Genomic DNA, 16194 nt, shown 5'->3' with positions numbered 1-16194 from the left:
CCAACAAAACAGGACGTGGTGCAACAGCACCCTCCCACCCATGTTCCCCAGCTGCTGGTGGCTTTCATTTTGCTATATTTATACTTTAAACAGCCTTGGAAACCCCTGTAGGATGAGCAGGCGGGTTATCATTTTTAAGCCAAATAAGTATCTCTTCTCCGGTGGCTGGGAATTGGCCAGTGTAACCTTGATCTCATTGCCTCTTCTGCCCATGCCCCCTTGCTCCCTCTCCCTGCCCCCCCCTTGCAGGCTTCTCGGTGGAGGGCCCCTCGCAGGCCAAGATCGAGTGTGATGACAAGGGCGATGGCTCCTGCGATGTGCGCTACTGGCCCCAGGAGCCAGGTGAATATGCGGTTCACGTGCTCTGCAACAATGAAGACATCAAACTCAGCCCCTTCATGGCAGAGATCAAAGCTGCTCCCAAGGACTTCCACCCAGAGAAGGTAGGTCGGATGCTTGTGGGAGAACAGGGGGACCTGCACAGCACGCTTTGTGGCGTGCACACGGATCTTCGGGAGGGGAGCGCAACTAAGAACCGGTAACCACATGCCCCACATGGGTTCTGTGGTTGCCGCCGTGCCTTCAGGAGGTGTCTGCTCAAGGCTGGGTTTAAAGCAATTGCTCTTATCTGGAGCAAGCATCTGCTCGCTTGGAAAACAGACTTGAGTCATAGGTTCTAGTCTTCATTTTTGCAAGTCTTCATGACCCCCCAAGTTTCTCTACAATTGTCCCAGTCGTATAACGGCTATCCAGCCTTGGTTCCGATTTCCTGTCTGCCGACTAGTTCCTTTCCCCATCGCAATCTCGATGAGAATTGGGCAACCGGATTGGGCAAACTCAACCGGAGCAGCCTCCCCCAAGCGAATGCAGTTGTGTGTTTGGCAGCAGCCACGCTTCTTCCTCAAAGTGTTGTATATATGAAAGTGTCCAGATTCCAGCCAAAGCCATCCGCTCCCTCTTAAGCGGAAGGACATTTGCTTTCGCTTGCTTTCAAGTCCCTTCGGGTATCTTATCAGTTGACATCGCCTTTGGCTGCAGTGACGATGGTGTCTCTAAACAGGGCAGAAGCTGCTTTGCAGTTCAGATTCTTTTTCCCATCCCGCTTTCCAGGTAAAAGCCCACGGGCCGGGCCTAGAGAAGACAGGTGTTGCGGTCAACAAGCCTGCTGAGTTCACTGTGGACGCCAAGAGCGGTGGAAAGGCACCTCTCAAGGTGCAAGTACAGGTGAGAGTTGTCGTTTGCCCTCTATTATCTAGCTGGGCCTTCCCCAAGCTAGGGCTCTCCAGATGTGCTGGGGATAATGGGTGTTGCCGTTCAGCATGTCTGGAGGCTGCTGGGTTGGGGAAGACCGATCTAAAGGATGAGTGTGGAAGTTTCCGCGCGGCAGGGTTGGGATAAGGGAAGCTGATCTCCTGCCATTTCTCCATCGCAGGACTCTGAAGGATCCCCTGTGGACGTCTTTGTGAAGGACCATGGCAACGGCACCTACAGCTGCTCCTACCTGCCCAAGAAGCCCGTGAAGCACACAGCTATGGTGTCATGGGGAGGAGTCAACATCCCCAACAGTCCATACAGGGTCAGTATCCCCTGCAGCAGTAAGCAGAGTGGTGTGTGTGTGTGTGTGTGTGTGATGGCTTGATGGGAGTTCACCATCCATGCTCCCAGAGAACAAAAGCTAGAAGATATTGTCTTAGTAGTAATAAATAATAATAATAATAATAATAATAATAATAATAATAATATATTTGTTACCCGCCTCTCCCTCTGAATCGAGGCGGGGTACAACACAAATAAAAACACCAAAAAATACATACAACTAATTCAAACGTTTAAAACCGGTGCATTATTAAAATCAGCACACCATTAAAAAGGCATCTTAAAATTCAACTGGGTAGGCCTGCCCGAAGAGATCAGTCTTTATGCCCTTCAAAGGGCTCGGAGTCCAGATGCGCCTTTCCACCAGCAAGCGGTTCCAGTTTGTGGGCTCGGCACAGAGAACTGCGTTTTCCCAAGTGCTCTACAGCTAAGCCAGGTCCTTGCAAACTGGTTCTGTTGGTATGGGCTGATGCGCTTGTGGCGTCAGATGTTATGATCACACACACATCCCACCTCTCTTCCAATATGGGCCTCAAGGTGGCACATCTAGGGTTTCTGGGTGGCTTCCCATCCAAATGCTGACCAGGCCCAGCCCTGTTTAGCTTCCGCGAGGCGGTTCCTCATGCACCCTCGGACCAAGCCGTGGGACCGTGGCATGCCTTCGCCCCCCGAATCCCATGAAAATATACCCCTTCAGAATTTTTTGCATTCGTTTCCCTCAGACCTCACTGCCTACAGTTTCCTCTTCAACAACTCTGTGTGTGTGTGTGTGTATGTGTGTGTGTGTGTGTGCGTGTGCGTGGTTAGGATAACGCTTCAGATGCACAAAGGGGACTTGAATCCCCCCAAACTTGTGCCGTACTAAATGAATTTGCCGCAAGACTCTGTCTTAGGGTGGTAAAGTTACTCTCTTTCTTTCTTGGAGGTTGAGCACTCTCTGCAGTGCTACTGCAGTTGGACCCCTCTTAAGACCTTTAGGGCAGAGGTGGGCAACGTGTAGGCCAAAACATCTGGAAGGCCGCAGCACTAACCTTTGGCTCTGCTGGCTAGGATTGATGGGAATTGTGGTCCTCCCAAGTCTTTTCGCCTACCGCTTGCCCACCTCTGCCATTAGGGCAGGAGCCCTGGGAACAAATGGGTGACGGTTTCCGTTCAGTAACCACAGCGGACTCCCACAATCTCGCTACGGTACACGTGCCGACTCTGGATGAGGCACATCCTACTTCGTGGCGCGTCCCTCCCTCAAGTCAAAGACAATAATAGCTTCTCTCTCTTGCTGTCTAGGTGAACGTTGGAGCTGGCAGTCACCCCAACAAAGTGAAAGTGTACGGTCCCGGTGTGGCAAAGACTGGCTTGAAGGCTCATGAGCCCACCTACTTCACAGTAGACTGCACAGAAGCCGGGCAAGGTGAGTCTCGAGACGGAAGCGCTGCTAATCTCTCGCCGTGCTGCATCTGGAATGGAGGCCTAGGAGAGTGTCCACCCCCCCACACTCCAAGCTCTGTTAGCCAGAGTGGGGGTCCGGCTCTGATAGGCCAGCCATCTTCTCTCGCCCCACCCCTCGCTGTTACCAAAAGGAAGCACAGCTATGGCCGAGCTGGATGGAAGCCAATGGAGTTTGGGGAAGGTGCTAGAAGTGGAGGAAGATGCAGCATGGGAGTGAGGATTCGGCCTATCCCTCTGCACATGGTTGGAGACTGCATATGTATTGAAGCCCGTGTGGTTCTTGTCCCTTGCTTTATTGTAGCCGCTACCATTTTAGACAGCTCTAAAATCTCTACTGATGGCTTCAGCTTCCCTTGGAACTTTTGTACTAAGTGGCAGTCCATACGACACCCTTTTCCAACTGGGCACCCCCTCTAGATGTGTTGGACTACAGCTCCCACTGTCCCCAGCTAGCATGCTGGTGGGGATAGTGGGAGTTGTAGTCCAATGAATTTGGAGTGAGGGAGTGCAAAGTTGGGAACGGCTGCTGTAAGAAATGATGGGTAGATGTTGCACGCTGCTTACCAGTTGGAAGTGAGGGTGCTGGAATACACCAATCTTGGGCTTATCTAGCAGCTGTAGAAATTGTGGTGGCTATAATCGTCAAAGCTATTTTTAATGGGGGTCAGAAGAATCTTGTGTCTGCAGGCTGCCCTGCTTATCTTGAACAGCCGCATAGAAACAGCCTTCATCTTCCCTTGTCTGTGCCTCCCTTTCTGCTCTGGCAGCTAAGGAACTGACTGACAATGCTGAGTATTCTCTTTCCTGCCCCTCTGCTTAGGTCTCTCTCCCCTAGTTCAGCAAAGCCTCAGCGGTGTGTAGAAATGCAGAATCTGCACCAGAGGTTGCGGTACGGCTAGAATTACTTGGCCCTTCCAGTCCCCTGCAAGTTTGGCTACTTGCTGCACACTTGGGCTCAGGCTGTACTAAAGCAGACGCGCGCCCATAAAAACAGCCCTCCTTCTGCCATTTTGCTGATCCTTGTCCCTTCTTAAAGGTGACGTGAGCATTGGCATAAAGTGTGCGCCCGGCGTTGTGGGCCCAGCTGAGGCAGACATAGACTTTGACATCATCCGGAACGACAACGACACCTTCACGGTCAAGTACACGCCCCGTGGCGCCGGCAGCTATACGATCATGGTGCTTTTTGCTGACCAGGTAAGACTTGGGTGACACCTGTAGAATCTGGGTGTTGGGGGACAAGCTGAATGGATGTGGCCGTGATTTTTATACCTGCTCCCTGTTCACTTGCAGGCCACCCCCACCAGTCCAATCAGAATCAAAGTGGATCCTTCACATGATGCCAGCAAGGTCAAGGCTGAGGGACCTGGCCTGAACAGGAGTGGTGAGTTGGGGAGCACCATGAACAGGCATGGGTTGGTGTGGGATCTGGGGGTGGGAGTCTGGAACCTTGAGCAGAGACGGCTTCCCTCGTGTCTGTGTGGAAGAATGAGCTTCAGCCACAGGCTGTACGTTTGGACGTGGTGCTTCCTATCTTTGAAAGCTTGGGAGGTTACACGTGACTCTGAATCTGGGGCAGTGCATTGCTGTGTGTAGAAGGCTACTGAGGTGAGGGCAGGTTAAATTTGGTGGGGCGGGGCTTTGTGCTAAAAATCCCAACCCACCTTGAGCAGTGCATCCCCACCCCATACAGATGGGTCTGGCAAACAAGTATTAGTAATAGTAGTAGTAATAAATTTATGTGCTGCTTAACAAAGAAATTATCAAAGTGGTATGCGATACAAATACTGATGATTTACAAATGATGATGATAAAATCAATAATGATGTAATTCCCCCTGGAGGCCACATCCTTTATTTATTTATTGCATTTTTATACCACTCAATAGCCGTAGCTCCCTGGGTGGTTCACAAAAATTAAAACCATTCAAAGTATATAACAGACAGTGTCAAACATGATATAAAATACAATATAAAAGCACAACCAGGATAAAATCAGCAGCAGTGCAGAAATACAAATTTAAAACAGCAAAGTTAAAATTAAATTTATAGGCTGTTAAAATACTGAGAGAATAAAAAGGTCTGAAAGACTATAGTGTAGGTGCCAGGCGAGCTTCCTTAGGGAGCTCATTCCACAGCTGGGGTGCCACAGTAGAGAAGGCCTTCCTCCTGGTAGCCACCTACCTCACTTCCTTTGGCAGGGGTTCATGGAGAAGGACCCCTGAGGATGACCTTAGGGTCCGGGCAGGTACTTATGGGAGGAGATGTTCCTTCAGATAGCCTGGCCCAAGCTGTTTAGGGCTTTAAAAGTTAATAACAGCACTTTGAATCAGGCCCGGACCTGGACTGGCAGCCAGTGAAGTTGGAAAAGGACTGGCGTGATGTGGTCTCGTTGACCAGTCCCTGTTCGCAAACGTACTGCTCTTTTTTGTACCATTTGAAGTTTGCAGACCGTTTTTAGAGGCCGCCCTACATATAACGCCTTGCAGTAATCCAAACGAGAGGTTATGAGAGCATGGGGTGGGTGCTGGAACTGGCTTGCAGACCTGCCCTTATGCCAGACTCTACCCACAGTTTCTGTTGCCCAAGGGTAGAAGCAGAGGTCTTCCCAGGGAGTGTTGTGTCCAGATCTGTTCCGTCTCTATAGAGACATACTTCGTCAAACACCCATTGGAAATCTAGGGCTAAAAGAGAGAGGTACAATTCCTCTGAAATAGGCAGCTGGCTAGTTTCCAGTCGGTGATTGACAAAAGGCAACAGATGGCTTTAAATGTGTTTCTACCAACTTTGCAAAATGGGCAGAGCTCAGACCGTGACAAGCAGTGCAGAGGAGGCCTTGGGAAAGGGTGCATTGAACTGTTAAGATCAAGAGGGAAGGGGGTAAGCAATGTGCTTAGGAGCATGTTAAGAGAGCTCATCCTATGGGCCTTGGCAGACCTTCGTAACATCCCTCTCTCTCCCCGCAGGTGTGGAGATTGGCAAACCCACCTACTTCACAGTCAACGCCAAGCCAGCTGGCAAGGCCAAGCTGGATGTCCAGTTCACTGGCCCGGCCAAGGGAGACGCTGTAAGAGACTCTGAAATAATTGATCACCATGATAACACCTATACCGTCAAATACACCCCTGTTCAGCAGGTAAGTGGGAGGGGAGGGTGAGAAAGTGATTTCAAGAGCTCAGACGTACTTGACACCATGATCAGCTATAGACTTCAGCTCAGAATGCACAGCTAGGATCGGGCTTTTCTAGCTCAATACTGATAAGAACCCAGGGTTCTTGGTGACTTCATGAGAATGGGGTGATGCTGGATAGCCTTTATGTAGGGTTGGTCCCAGGGCATGGTCTGAAGGCACATGAGGCAGCCACCTTGCTGAAGCTAAGCAGGTCTGGGTCTGGTCAGTGCTTGGAGGGAGACGACTTGGGAATCACATGTAGCCACCTTGAGTTCCACAATGGAAGAAAAAATTGAAATAAATGTAATAAATAAATAAATAAAAATAAGTGTCCTAACCTATATGGAGGAGTACTTACGGGAGCCCCTGCCTGAAATCTGAGGTATTGCAGTCCAGGTACAGGCTTGCCAGCTCAGTGAAACTAGGCCTTAAATCTGCCCAGGTTACAAATGTGACTGACCACGGTCTGGGGGAGGCTGTAGATGTGGTCTCTTGTCACTTAACTGTGCCTCTACATCAGGGAAGGGGAACCCTTTAAAGTCAAGGGCCACGTTCCCTCAGGCAAATGGTCAAGGGCTGCAGAACCTGTGGGGCTTGTGGCATGCAAGGCCCGAGTGAGTGGGGAAAACCCTTTTCTCTCAGGTGTGTGTGTGTTGTAAGTAATACACACACACACACACACACACATTCTTCCACACGTTTCTTTCTCTCTGTCTGTCACACTCTATGTGTCTGTCTGTCTCTCTCTTTCACACACACTCACACTCACCAGGATTGCAGGAAGAGGGGAGTTTCAGTCCTTCCCTCAACCTGTGATCTGCTGACAATTGCTCCTTTGCTGCTACTATAAACTTGTGTGTGGGGATGCTTAATAAAAGCATATTGGGGGGGGGGCAGTATCTTCCATGGGATCCCAGGGGAGGGAAAGAGCTAAATCGCCCCTCCTCCCTGCTCTGCAGATGGTTGACAGGATGCGTTCCTGCCATGAGCAGCCGGACTCGGTTGCCGTGCCTCCTCTTCCTCTCTGAATAGTTGTTTCCTGAGAGGGGGCACAGTAGGCAAAGGAGGCTGGGCTGAGCTGAGGCTGCCCGCCCTGGGTAACACCAGTGACCTCTTGTCTTCCAGGGTAACATTGGGGTGAACGTCACGTACGGAGGAGACCACATTCCCAAAAGCCCTTTTAACGTGGGTGTGGCACCCACGCTGGACCTCAGCAAGATCAAGATCTCTGGGCTCGGAGACAGTACGTATCTCGGTGGCTAAAACACTGGGCAGAACAGGGCTTATTCCTGCTTTTGCTAATCATAGGGTGGTGAGCTGTATACCATGCTAGCCTCCAAGCCCTAGGAATCCTGTTGAGGCTCTCTTTGCCTCTGGAAACTTTGCCAGAGCATCCTTTTTTCGCTGCCGCAAAGGCTAGAAACCTGTCTCTCAGTGAAAGATTCTCAGGATGTCGAATCCTGCAGACATTATAAAATCTACGTTGCCTGTCTGCACATGCTCAGCAATACTCTCTCCCCCCTCACCACCCACTTCTGAAATCACAACCCTATCCAATGCATTTCACTGGTTTAAGTAGCCATTCGCAGGGGCATCTCCTCTAGATGACTAGATTAGGAAGCTTCTTGTCTTGTCTCCTTAAACCAGAATTGACACAGCTAATCAAAACCCTTGTGAATCACTAACCGTCCCGGGCTTACGCTTCTGATCATTGCATCATTCCACGGCTGTGTTGCAGTTCAAAACTGCAGCCTGTGGTCTGGCTCGCAAACCACAAAGGACCAAATCTGTTCTGTTGCGAAAGGCCGTTGCTCATTCGTAAGTCTGGAACTAAAAGCAGGAGGGCCATCTAAGCTTGAGGGTAAAGTAAGATGGCACCAGTACCTCCCATCTAAACTGGCCTTAGATTAGGCCAGTACTTGCCTTGTGGGGGACACATTGCCTTGATTGCATTTTTCAAAAAAAACCCACCAGTAGTCGAATATGAGTGACCACTATTTGTTTTTATTTTAAATGCCACCTGTAGGTAACATAGCAGCACGACCCAGCTTCTCTACAGTCATTCACTTTCTCTGAGACGGGTTGGGCGTAACGTCCCGGGCAATCCCTAGGCTTAATACAATAAAGCCAGTGTTTGCAGCTGACTCGCGCAGGGCGACAGCTGCCCTCTGGGACCGGACCAAGAATCTGTCTGTTCCAGCTTTCTGCCAGGGCCACGTTGCCCTGAGGACACAGCAGGCCACGATTGAGATGATGACTAAATGCAGCCTCCCGCGTTCATAGGCCGTATATGCAGGGCTGTGCACAGGGCCGTTTTGCAATAGCTTAGGGTGCGGGCCCAGAAACCCTGTTCTTCGTCTCCTTGGGCTTGTGAGGCCTGCGGAACATCAATTGTGCTCGTTCCGAGCACGCGTCTTCCTCTTTCTTTAAGCCGAGCTTACTTTTGACCTCAGAAGAGGCTGCAGTAGAACCATGTCTCCAGTGAAAGCTGATATCTTCAGCGTCAAATTAGGTTGCACAAAACATGCAAACGCTGCCGAAGATGGCAACGGTACACTTCCCTCACCACCTCCTCCCTCCTCCTCCCTCACCACCAACATTCCAACCTGGTGCCCTCCAGATGTGTCGGGCGGCAGGCCCCATCATCCCCAGCCAGCTGGCTGGGGATGATGGGGCTTGCCGTCCAACACATCTGGAGGGCACCAGGTTGGGGGAGGCTGGATTTGAACTCCCCAAGTCGTGCTTCCCTGCCCTGACAAGAATTCGGGGAAAGTCCCTGCCCTCAGAGGCGTCTATATTACACAGCCACAGCCCCCTTCTAGAGCTGTAGTTTCAGGGATAAGGCCATGGTGGGAAAACTTGCGTGATCAGGCCCTGCCTTCGGAGGTCTCCCCGGTGGCTGCTGATTAAAACCTTTCCCTTCCTGGAGACCTGCCAGGGCCAAATGGTTGGAAGCCCTCCAAGGCCTCTTTGTTTTTCAGGAAACATTAGTCATGCCGGTATTACTCCCTTTTCCCTGCTTAACCCTTGCCCCCAGGCCTTGGGATATGGAGGCATAAATCTGCAAGCTGCTACCTAGGAGTCGAGGGGTTAGTCCCTCCTCGGGGCTTCTTGACAATTCTTAGGGCCTGCTGTACTGGGCAGAGGGCATGAATAGACGGCAGTGGTGTAACGGAGCCAGGGATCACAGGGACGCAGTACCGGCACTCTTTTATTAGCAGGGACCCTGACGTCATCTGCCACTACCCCCCACGCTCAAGAATTCCCCTGTTCCCTCTGAGCTTAGCTGCAATCACACAGTAGCTGCCGGGGAGTGAACTTTCCCAGCAGTAATCCAGTATATTGTTCTCTGTGGGTATGCAAAGTATTCTGGGGTGGCTCGGTCTTGAATAGGCCATTAAGACCCAGTAGCTTTATGAAAGTCCTGCTCCTGGTGGAGATGAAAACTCCTAGAATTGGTTCGTTGCTGTGGGTCAACACAGCAGCCTGGATTCTTGGGCCCTTCTTGGGGACGTGGCTCTGGGGATTCTCACGCTGAGCGCCTGCACTTTGAAATTCACCGCTACGCCGCTGCTTGTGGGTGTGGGGATCTTTGGCCCCGGGAAGAACGAGGTGGGTCTTGGCCAGAAGAAGCCATGTCAGTTTCTCTTCTCTGACCCGCCACGCCATTCTTGCAGAAGTGGAAGTGGGCAAAGACCAAGAGTTCACCGTCAAATCCAAGGGGGCCGGAGGCCAAGGCAAGGTGGCAGCCAAGATCACGGGCCCCACCAGCAAGCCTGTGCCCTGTAAGGTGGAGCCCGGCCTCAGCTCGGACAACAGCGTGGTGAAGTTCATCCCCCGGGAAGAGGGGCCCTACGAGGTAGATGTGACCTACGACGGAGTGCCTGTCCCAGGGAGCCCCTTCCCCGTGGAGGCTGTACCCCACACCAACCCATCCAAGGTAAGAGTCCCCTGGCTGGCTTACAGCAGGGATGTACAACCTCAGGCCCAGGGGCCAAAGCTGGCCCTTCCCAGCTGGCCCCACCTTAACCATGCATGACTCTGGGGGCAATCCATAAAGCATTTCTCTCCATCTGGGTGGGGTAAAAGATCTTGCTTTGGAGAGGCATCTCAGATAGGGGCCACAGTCCTCATTGGATGTTCTCTTTTGCCTGTGCTCTCCCCAGGTGAAGGCCTATGGACCGGGCCTGAAGGGGGGCTTGGCCGGCTCCCCTGCTCCCTTCACCATCGACACCAAAGGGGCTGGCAACGGAGGCCTGGGCCTGACGGTGGAGGGGCCTTGCGAGGCCAAGATCGAATGCCTGGACAACGGCGACGGCACCTGCTCGGTCTCCTACCTGCCCACGGAGCCGGGCGAGTACAACATCAACATCCTCTTTGCCGACACCCACGTGCCCGGCTCTCCCTTCAAAGCCCAGGTGGCGCCGGGCTTCGACCCCTCCAAGGTGAAGTGCTCTGGGCCGGGGCTGGAACACGCCACGGTGGGGCAAGCGGGCGAGTTCAGCGTGGACTGCTCCAGCGCCGGGAGCGCCGAGCTCACCATCGAGATCATCTCGGAAAGCGGCACGCAGGCGGAGGTCCACGTGCGGGACAACGGGGACGGCACGTACACCATCACGTACATCCCGCTCTGCCCAGGCGTCTACACCATCACCATCAAGTACGGTGGGCAGCCTGTGCCCAACTTCCCCAGCAAGCTCAACGTGGAGCCAGCGGTGGACACCTCCGGGGTGAAAGTCTATGGGCCTGGAGTGGAAGGCAAAGGTGAGGCCGCGTGGGCACGTCGAGCCTCCCCGGCGGGACTCGAGGTCGGGCAGTCTGCGCTGTGTCATGGGAGGGTTAAGGGCAGCGTGGGATGTGCTCTAGGAAATAGCTTGTGAAAAAAAGCCAAGGGCAAGGGGTGGAAACGGAGAAATGTCTAGGAAATATTTATTTGTTTATACAAATAAATATTTCCTAGACATATCTCCGTTTCCACCCCTTGCCTTTGGCTTTTTTCACATGCTCTTTGGGGTTCCCTTTCATTTCTGGGGAATAGGTGCCAAGGCAGCCGGTGTTTGCATGATTTCTGTAGGCTGGAAGAACATCTTTGCATCGCTATCGTTTCTCCGTCTTATAATTCTGCTTCCCCTAGTCTAGGGCTGGACAATTTGTAGGCCCAAACATCTGGAGGGCTGCAACTCCCATCAGGCCTAGCCAGCATGGCCAATGGTAAGGGATGATGGGAGTTGTAATAGGAAACATCTGGAAGGGAGCCAAGTAGCCCAACCCTGCCCTAATCATAGCGATGCCTGAGTTCTTACGTAACCTCTCTGCCTCAAGGTTTTGCTGGGCCTGCCTTCATACTTCCAAAGTGTGCTTCACAGCCTTAAGGACTAGACACTTAAAAGCATACACTGGGAACAACTTGCACAGTATTCTGGCAGGCCACCCTCCGTGAGTGTAGGGTTCTGCACTCGGAGGTTTGGAGGAGGTTAGTGGGCATGGGAGCGAAGGCCCTTTGAGAGAGTTATGGGGCCTGGGGCCTGTACATGGGATTACATAGGAGCCTCTTCCTTGCATTGAGGGTGTCCTTGGTCTGGGGATACCCTGGCAATGAACAGAAAGGACCATGTGTTGGTGTGTCGTCATGGATTTCGGCTCAGGCCCATGAGCATAATCCGGAATACCTCACCAGGTGGTGCTGGGTGCAGTGGGGGTCTAAGGTGTTGATAGGACAGGATGCGAGTGAGGTATCGCTTTCTCGGACTGACTTGGGAGGAGTTCTCTCCCGAAGCCTGCTTCTTCCGTATTTTGTGGCTTCTGACGCTCTTCTGGGTTCCCAGGTGTGTTCCGGGAGGCCACCACAGAGTTCAACGTCGACGCCCGGACCCTGACTAAGGCCGGAGGTCCTCATATCAAAACCAGAGTGTCCAACCCCTCGGGAAACCTAACCGAGAGCTATGTGCGTGACAATGGAGACGGCACCTACAACGTGGAATACACTCCTTATGAAGATGGTGAGAGCTGGGGGGGGACGGGGGACAAAGAAAGGGGGTTCTTGTGGTGGTGGGGAGGGGGTGGCGGGGAGCCAGTCGACATTGATAGGGGAGAAACTGGTGGTGAAAAAGGGCATGTGCTCCCTCGGATGCTTGCCTTGTAGGCCTGACTTTCTTTTTTTGAGAGAGAAGGGGGGGGTGTTGGTGCCAAATTGCAAAATGCAGGGCGTTTCTTAATTTATTTTTCAATTTATTTAATACATCTGTCATGGAACCCTAAGCGACGTATGCAGGGTTCCCAGGCAGTCTCCCATCCAGGCACTGACCAGACACAGGCCTGCTTAGTTTAGCAAGCTGGCAGCATCTGGTGTGGCTAGGATTGTAGACCTGAGCCAGAGCCGGCCCTGACATTGGGCACCGTGGGATGATCTGCTTCGGGTGGCAGAGGTGCTGTTAAAAGTGCAGTGAAGTGTGTGCCTAGACCTGCTTTAGTTTTATCTGCTTTTTTTTCTCCTGGGACACGCGGTCCTTCTCAAACATTCCGCCTAAAATACCAACACCTCTTGGGCTGTTTGAACCAGGCCTTAAGCCTGCTGCGTAAAACAGGGTCAGAGGAGCGAGCAGCCGTCCTTGGGCTGCGCACCCCTGAGACGGCAGAGGGGAGCTTCCACCGGGAATCGTCTCTGACGCTTTGAGTCTTTGCGCCCAGGAGCTTAGCTGGGGGATTGAACAGCTCCTGCTTGTGTGTGCGGGATAGGAACGCTGGGAGCTGCCTTATACTGAGTCCTTGGTCCATCTGGCCTAGTATTGGCGACACTGACTGGCAGCCACTCTCCAGGGTTTCAGGCAAGAATTTTCCCAGCCCCATCTGGAGATGCTGAGAATCGAACCTGGGGCCTTGGGCACACAGAGCAGCTGCTCTGCTGTTGAGCTACGGCCCCTCCCTTCGCGGTGAGCAAGCGGGGCGGATTGGACTCCTGCTGCTCCTACCCTTCCTCATCTCCTTTCAGGCGTTCACTCTATTGACGTGACCTACGATGGCAGCCCTGTGCCCAGCAGCCCCTTCCGTGTCCCGGTAACGGAAGGGTGCGACCCCACAAGGGTTAGAGTGCATGGCCCTGGCATCCAGAGCGGGACGACCAACAAACCCAACAAGTTCACTGTGGAGACCAGGTAAAACTAGAGAAGTGGGTGGCAGGGGTGGGCGGGGATGTTGTGCTAAAGGTGTGGGGGCTGAGAGAGGGGCAGCGTGTCCGTTCAGTCTGCCTGCTCTTGCCCTGCTGCTTCGTGAAACACAGCCCTGCCTCCAAGACGTTTCTGGAGACCACCGGAGGATTAACCTCAGTGCCTGCTGGGACTGTTGCAAGGCATTGTGGGACTGTATTAAAACGTCTGTGGTGCTTTTGGGTCCACTGAGCCCCCGAAGCAGCGTCCAGTCACTGAGATGATGGCGATACAAGGAGGAGCAATGGCAACCACTGATAGGCGGGCCAGTTAGATCTAGCCGACTTTAGTCTGATGTAGCCAACAGGGGCTGTAAGGAGGCGAAGCGAGAGTGCGCATTTTGGAATGCAGTGAGGGCAAACTCCTCCTTTAAAAGGGCCTGGGCAACATCCGATGGGGCTGCTGCTCTCCCGCTGGTTTCATTGTGCCGGTGGGACCCACCGCTTGCACAACGGGGAGTTAGCGCTTTGGGAAGGGACCCAGGGAACACGTGGAAATGCTCGTTTCCGGATCCGGACGGGTCAGCGAAGCTCCCTTATATAGCTGCCCTGTTCCAAAAGCGAGCGTTTCTCCTTGTTTCGGGTTGCTCTAATAACAGCTACTTCCCCATTCAACTAGCGGGGTATGTCCCATTGGTGTACGGGCAGCATAGTATCCTAAGTGCGTCCTCTCTCTGTAATCTTTCAAATCCATTGGCCTCTTGGAGATTTAGTTTCTTTTCTTGGGTCATCAAAAAAACAGTTAGTGAAAAATGGACACAAAGAGGAATAAAACAAAAAGACAACCTTAAGAGAGATTGGCAAAAATATATAGAATATATGAAGAAAGAAATGGACAGAACAACTCTGGCAGAGGCCTATAGGACGCTCTGGGACTCCTGAAAAGAAGTAATGTTAGAAAATAACTATAAATAAAATAAAGGAAGAGATAAACAGAAACGATATAACATCCCAGAAAAAGAAATGGGACAATCTATGAGAAATGTACCAGGCTGGGGGGAGGGAATGAGATAAAAGGGATAAAAGATGAAACCTGAATGGAAAGTAATTATGCTTATAATTTTGGGTGGTAAAAAGGTTTTACTGTATAATGAACATTCATTTATTTATGAACATTTGTTTATATATGTATATACTGGAAAAATAAAATTATTATCCGGGGGAAAAAAAGACTGTCAAAAAAGTAGGGTATGCAAGACGGCTTCACTAGTCTTATGAAAACATTTTAATGCCCCCCCCCCGCCCTTTGGAATTGCCTGAAGAGGCGCGTCCTTGTTCCTTCTTAAACTTCTTGCTTAAGGCAAAGTCTGTGATGACACCAACTCCCCATCGCGCGGGCTTGGGTTCAGAGATCGGTGGGCCATTTAACATGCGTGGTCCACACCTTGTTTCTTCTGCTACAGGGGTGCAGGTACCGGGGGGCTGGGCCTAGCGGTGGAAGGTCCCTCTGAAGCCAAGATGTCCTGCACTGACAACAAAGACGGCAGCTGCTCCGTGGAATACATCCCCTACGAACCGGGGACCTACAACCTCAATGTCACTTACGGGGGCCACCAAGTGCCAGGTACCACTCGTGGTGGGGCGATGGAGTTGGGGCAGTGGTAGTCAGCGGGGGAGGGGGGGAGTTGTGGTGTACAATTGGTAGCTGATGTGTCTTGGTTGAGGCGATTCCTGAGGCAAGGGTGCCTTCTCTGTGGCTACCCGGTTGGCACTCTGCGTGTGCTTGGGCCTAGAGAGGAAGAGGGTTGCTACACATAAAGGCCGTGCTACGTCAGGCCAAGGGTCCATCACATCCAGCATTCTGGCCAACCAGCTGCTTGTGGGAAGCCCACAAGTAGGAATTGCGTACCGCAGCACCCTCCCACTCGTGTTCCCCTCCAACTGGTACTAAGAGGTGTACTGCTTCTGATACTGGAGGTAGCATCAGGGCTAGTAGCCACTGACAGCTTTATCCTCTCATGAATATGCCTAACCCTTTTTAAAGCCATCCAAAATGGCAGACATAAGTGGTCGTAAATTCTATCGTTTCACTATGCCCTTAATTGGTGTTTGCTGCTGCTGTTGATTTTTCACTTTCAGGGCATTTGTGGAAATAAGGCAAAAGTCAGTATTGTAGCGAGTGAGGCGAATTGTGAACTGCCCAGAGAGAGCCTTGGCTATTGGGCAGTATAAAAATGAAATAAATAGTGTCATTCTGGGCTTGCCTGTTATCTGAAAATACTGACAGCCAAGCTAAAGACACATAACAGGAATCTTCAGCCCTGGATGTTGCTGCATAATGAATTTACCAACTTTATTTGCATTCTTGGAGCATTTCGGCAGCTCTCCTCTAAGGAACAACGGCCAACCCAGGGGAGGGGTGTGGTGTGGTTGGGCAGATATGATGATTTAGCTGCTAGCCTGGGGTTCGAGACTCCAAAACTTTTGCATCCCCAGCTGGTCCAGGCTGCTGTGGCATCCTTGGGCTGGTCACCAGTAGTCCCCATAAAGCCTGTAGGATTTGGAAGCACTTTTGAATCGGCCGCACCCATCCCTTGCTAAAACCTGGGTCTCTTCAGTCCTCTTGAAAACACCAGGCAGGCAGGCAAGCAGGCAGGCAGTTGGATTACAAATAGGGTTCGCTGCTCAGCATCATCTGCTTCCCCTGAAACCAGGCAGTAGATGGAGAGGAAAAAGTAGCAGACCTCTTTGGAAATGCACCAGCTGTAGGGTAGAGTTGCTTTGCCCTATTTATTTATTATATTTATTTGTATCCCGCCTTTTGCCCAATGCTGGGCCTC

The 16194-nt window shown here is 51.9% G+C and overlaps 1 protein-coding gene across 4 annotated transcripts in view; it reads left to right on the top strand.

Annotated features, from left to right (window-relative positions):
• The window catches only part of FLNA (filamin A), a 90077-nt gene that overhangs the window by 37566 nt on the left and 36317 nt on the right, over window positions 1-16194 (top strand). For all 4 annotated transcript variants that reach the window (XM_063119353.1, XM_063119356.1, XM_063119354.1 and 1 more), the window contains exons 13-25: window positions 250-443; window positions 1111-1224; window positions 1433-1576; window positions 2881-3004; window positions 4079-4239; window positions 4336-4426; window positions 6008-6177; window positions 7339-7456; window positions 9891-10153; window positions 10380-10977; window positions 12039-12212; window positions 13202-13364; window positions 14818-14978. In XM_063119353.1, the coding sequence (XP_062975423.1) occupies window positions 250-443; window positions 1111-1224; window positions 1433-1576; window positions 2881-3004; window positions 4079-4239; window positions 4336-4426; window positions 6008-6177; window positions 7339-7456; window positions 9891-10153; window positions 10380-10977; window positions 12039-12212; window positions 13202-13364; window positions 14818-14978 (2475 nt within the window). The remainder of the gene's footprint in view (window positions 1-249; window positions 444-1110; window positions 1225-1432; window positions 1577-2880; window positions 3005-4078; window positions 4240-4335; window positions 4427-6007; window positions 6178-7338; window positions 7457-9890; window positions 10154-10379; window positions 10978-12038; window positions 12213-13201; window positions 13365-14817; window positions 14979-16194) is intronic.

Source organism: Elgaria multicarinata, chromosome 3, assembly GCF_023053635.1.
Source record: "Elgaria multicarinata webbii isolate HBS135686 ecotype San Diego chromosome 3, rElgMul1.1.pri, whole genome shotgun sequence".
Lineage (NCBI taxonomy): Eukaryota > Metazoa > Chordata > Lepidosauria > Squamata > Anguidae > Elgaria > Elgaria multicarinata.
Note: the sequence above shows the minus strand (reverse complement) of the source record. Positions and strands in the feature narration are given on the sequence as shown.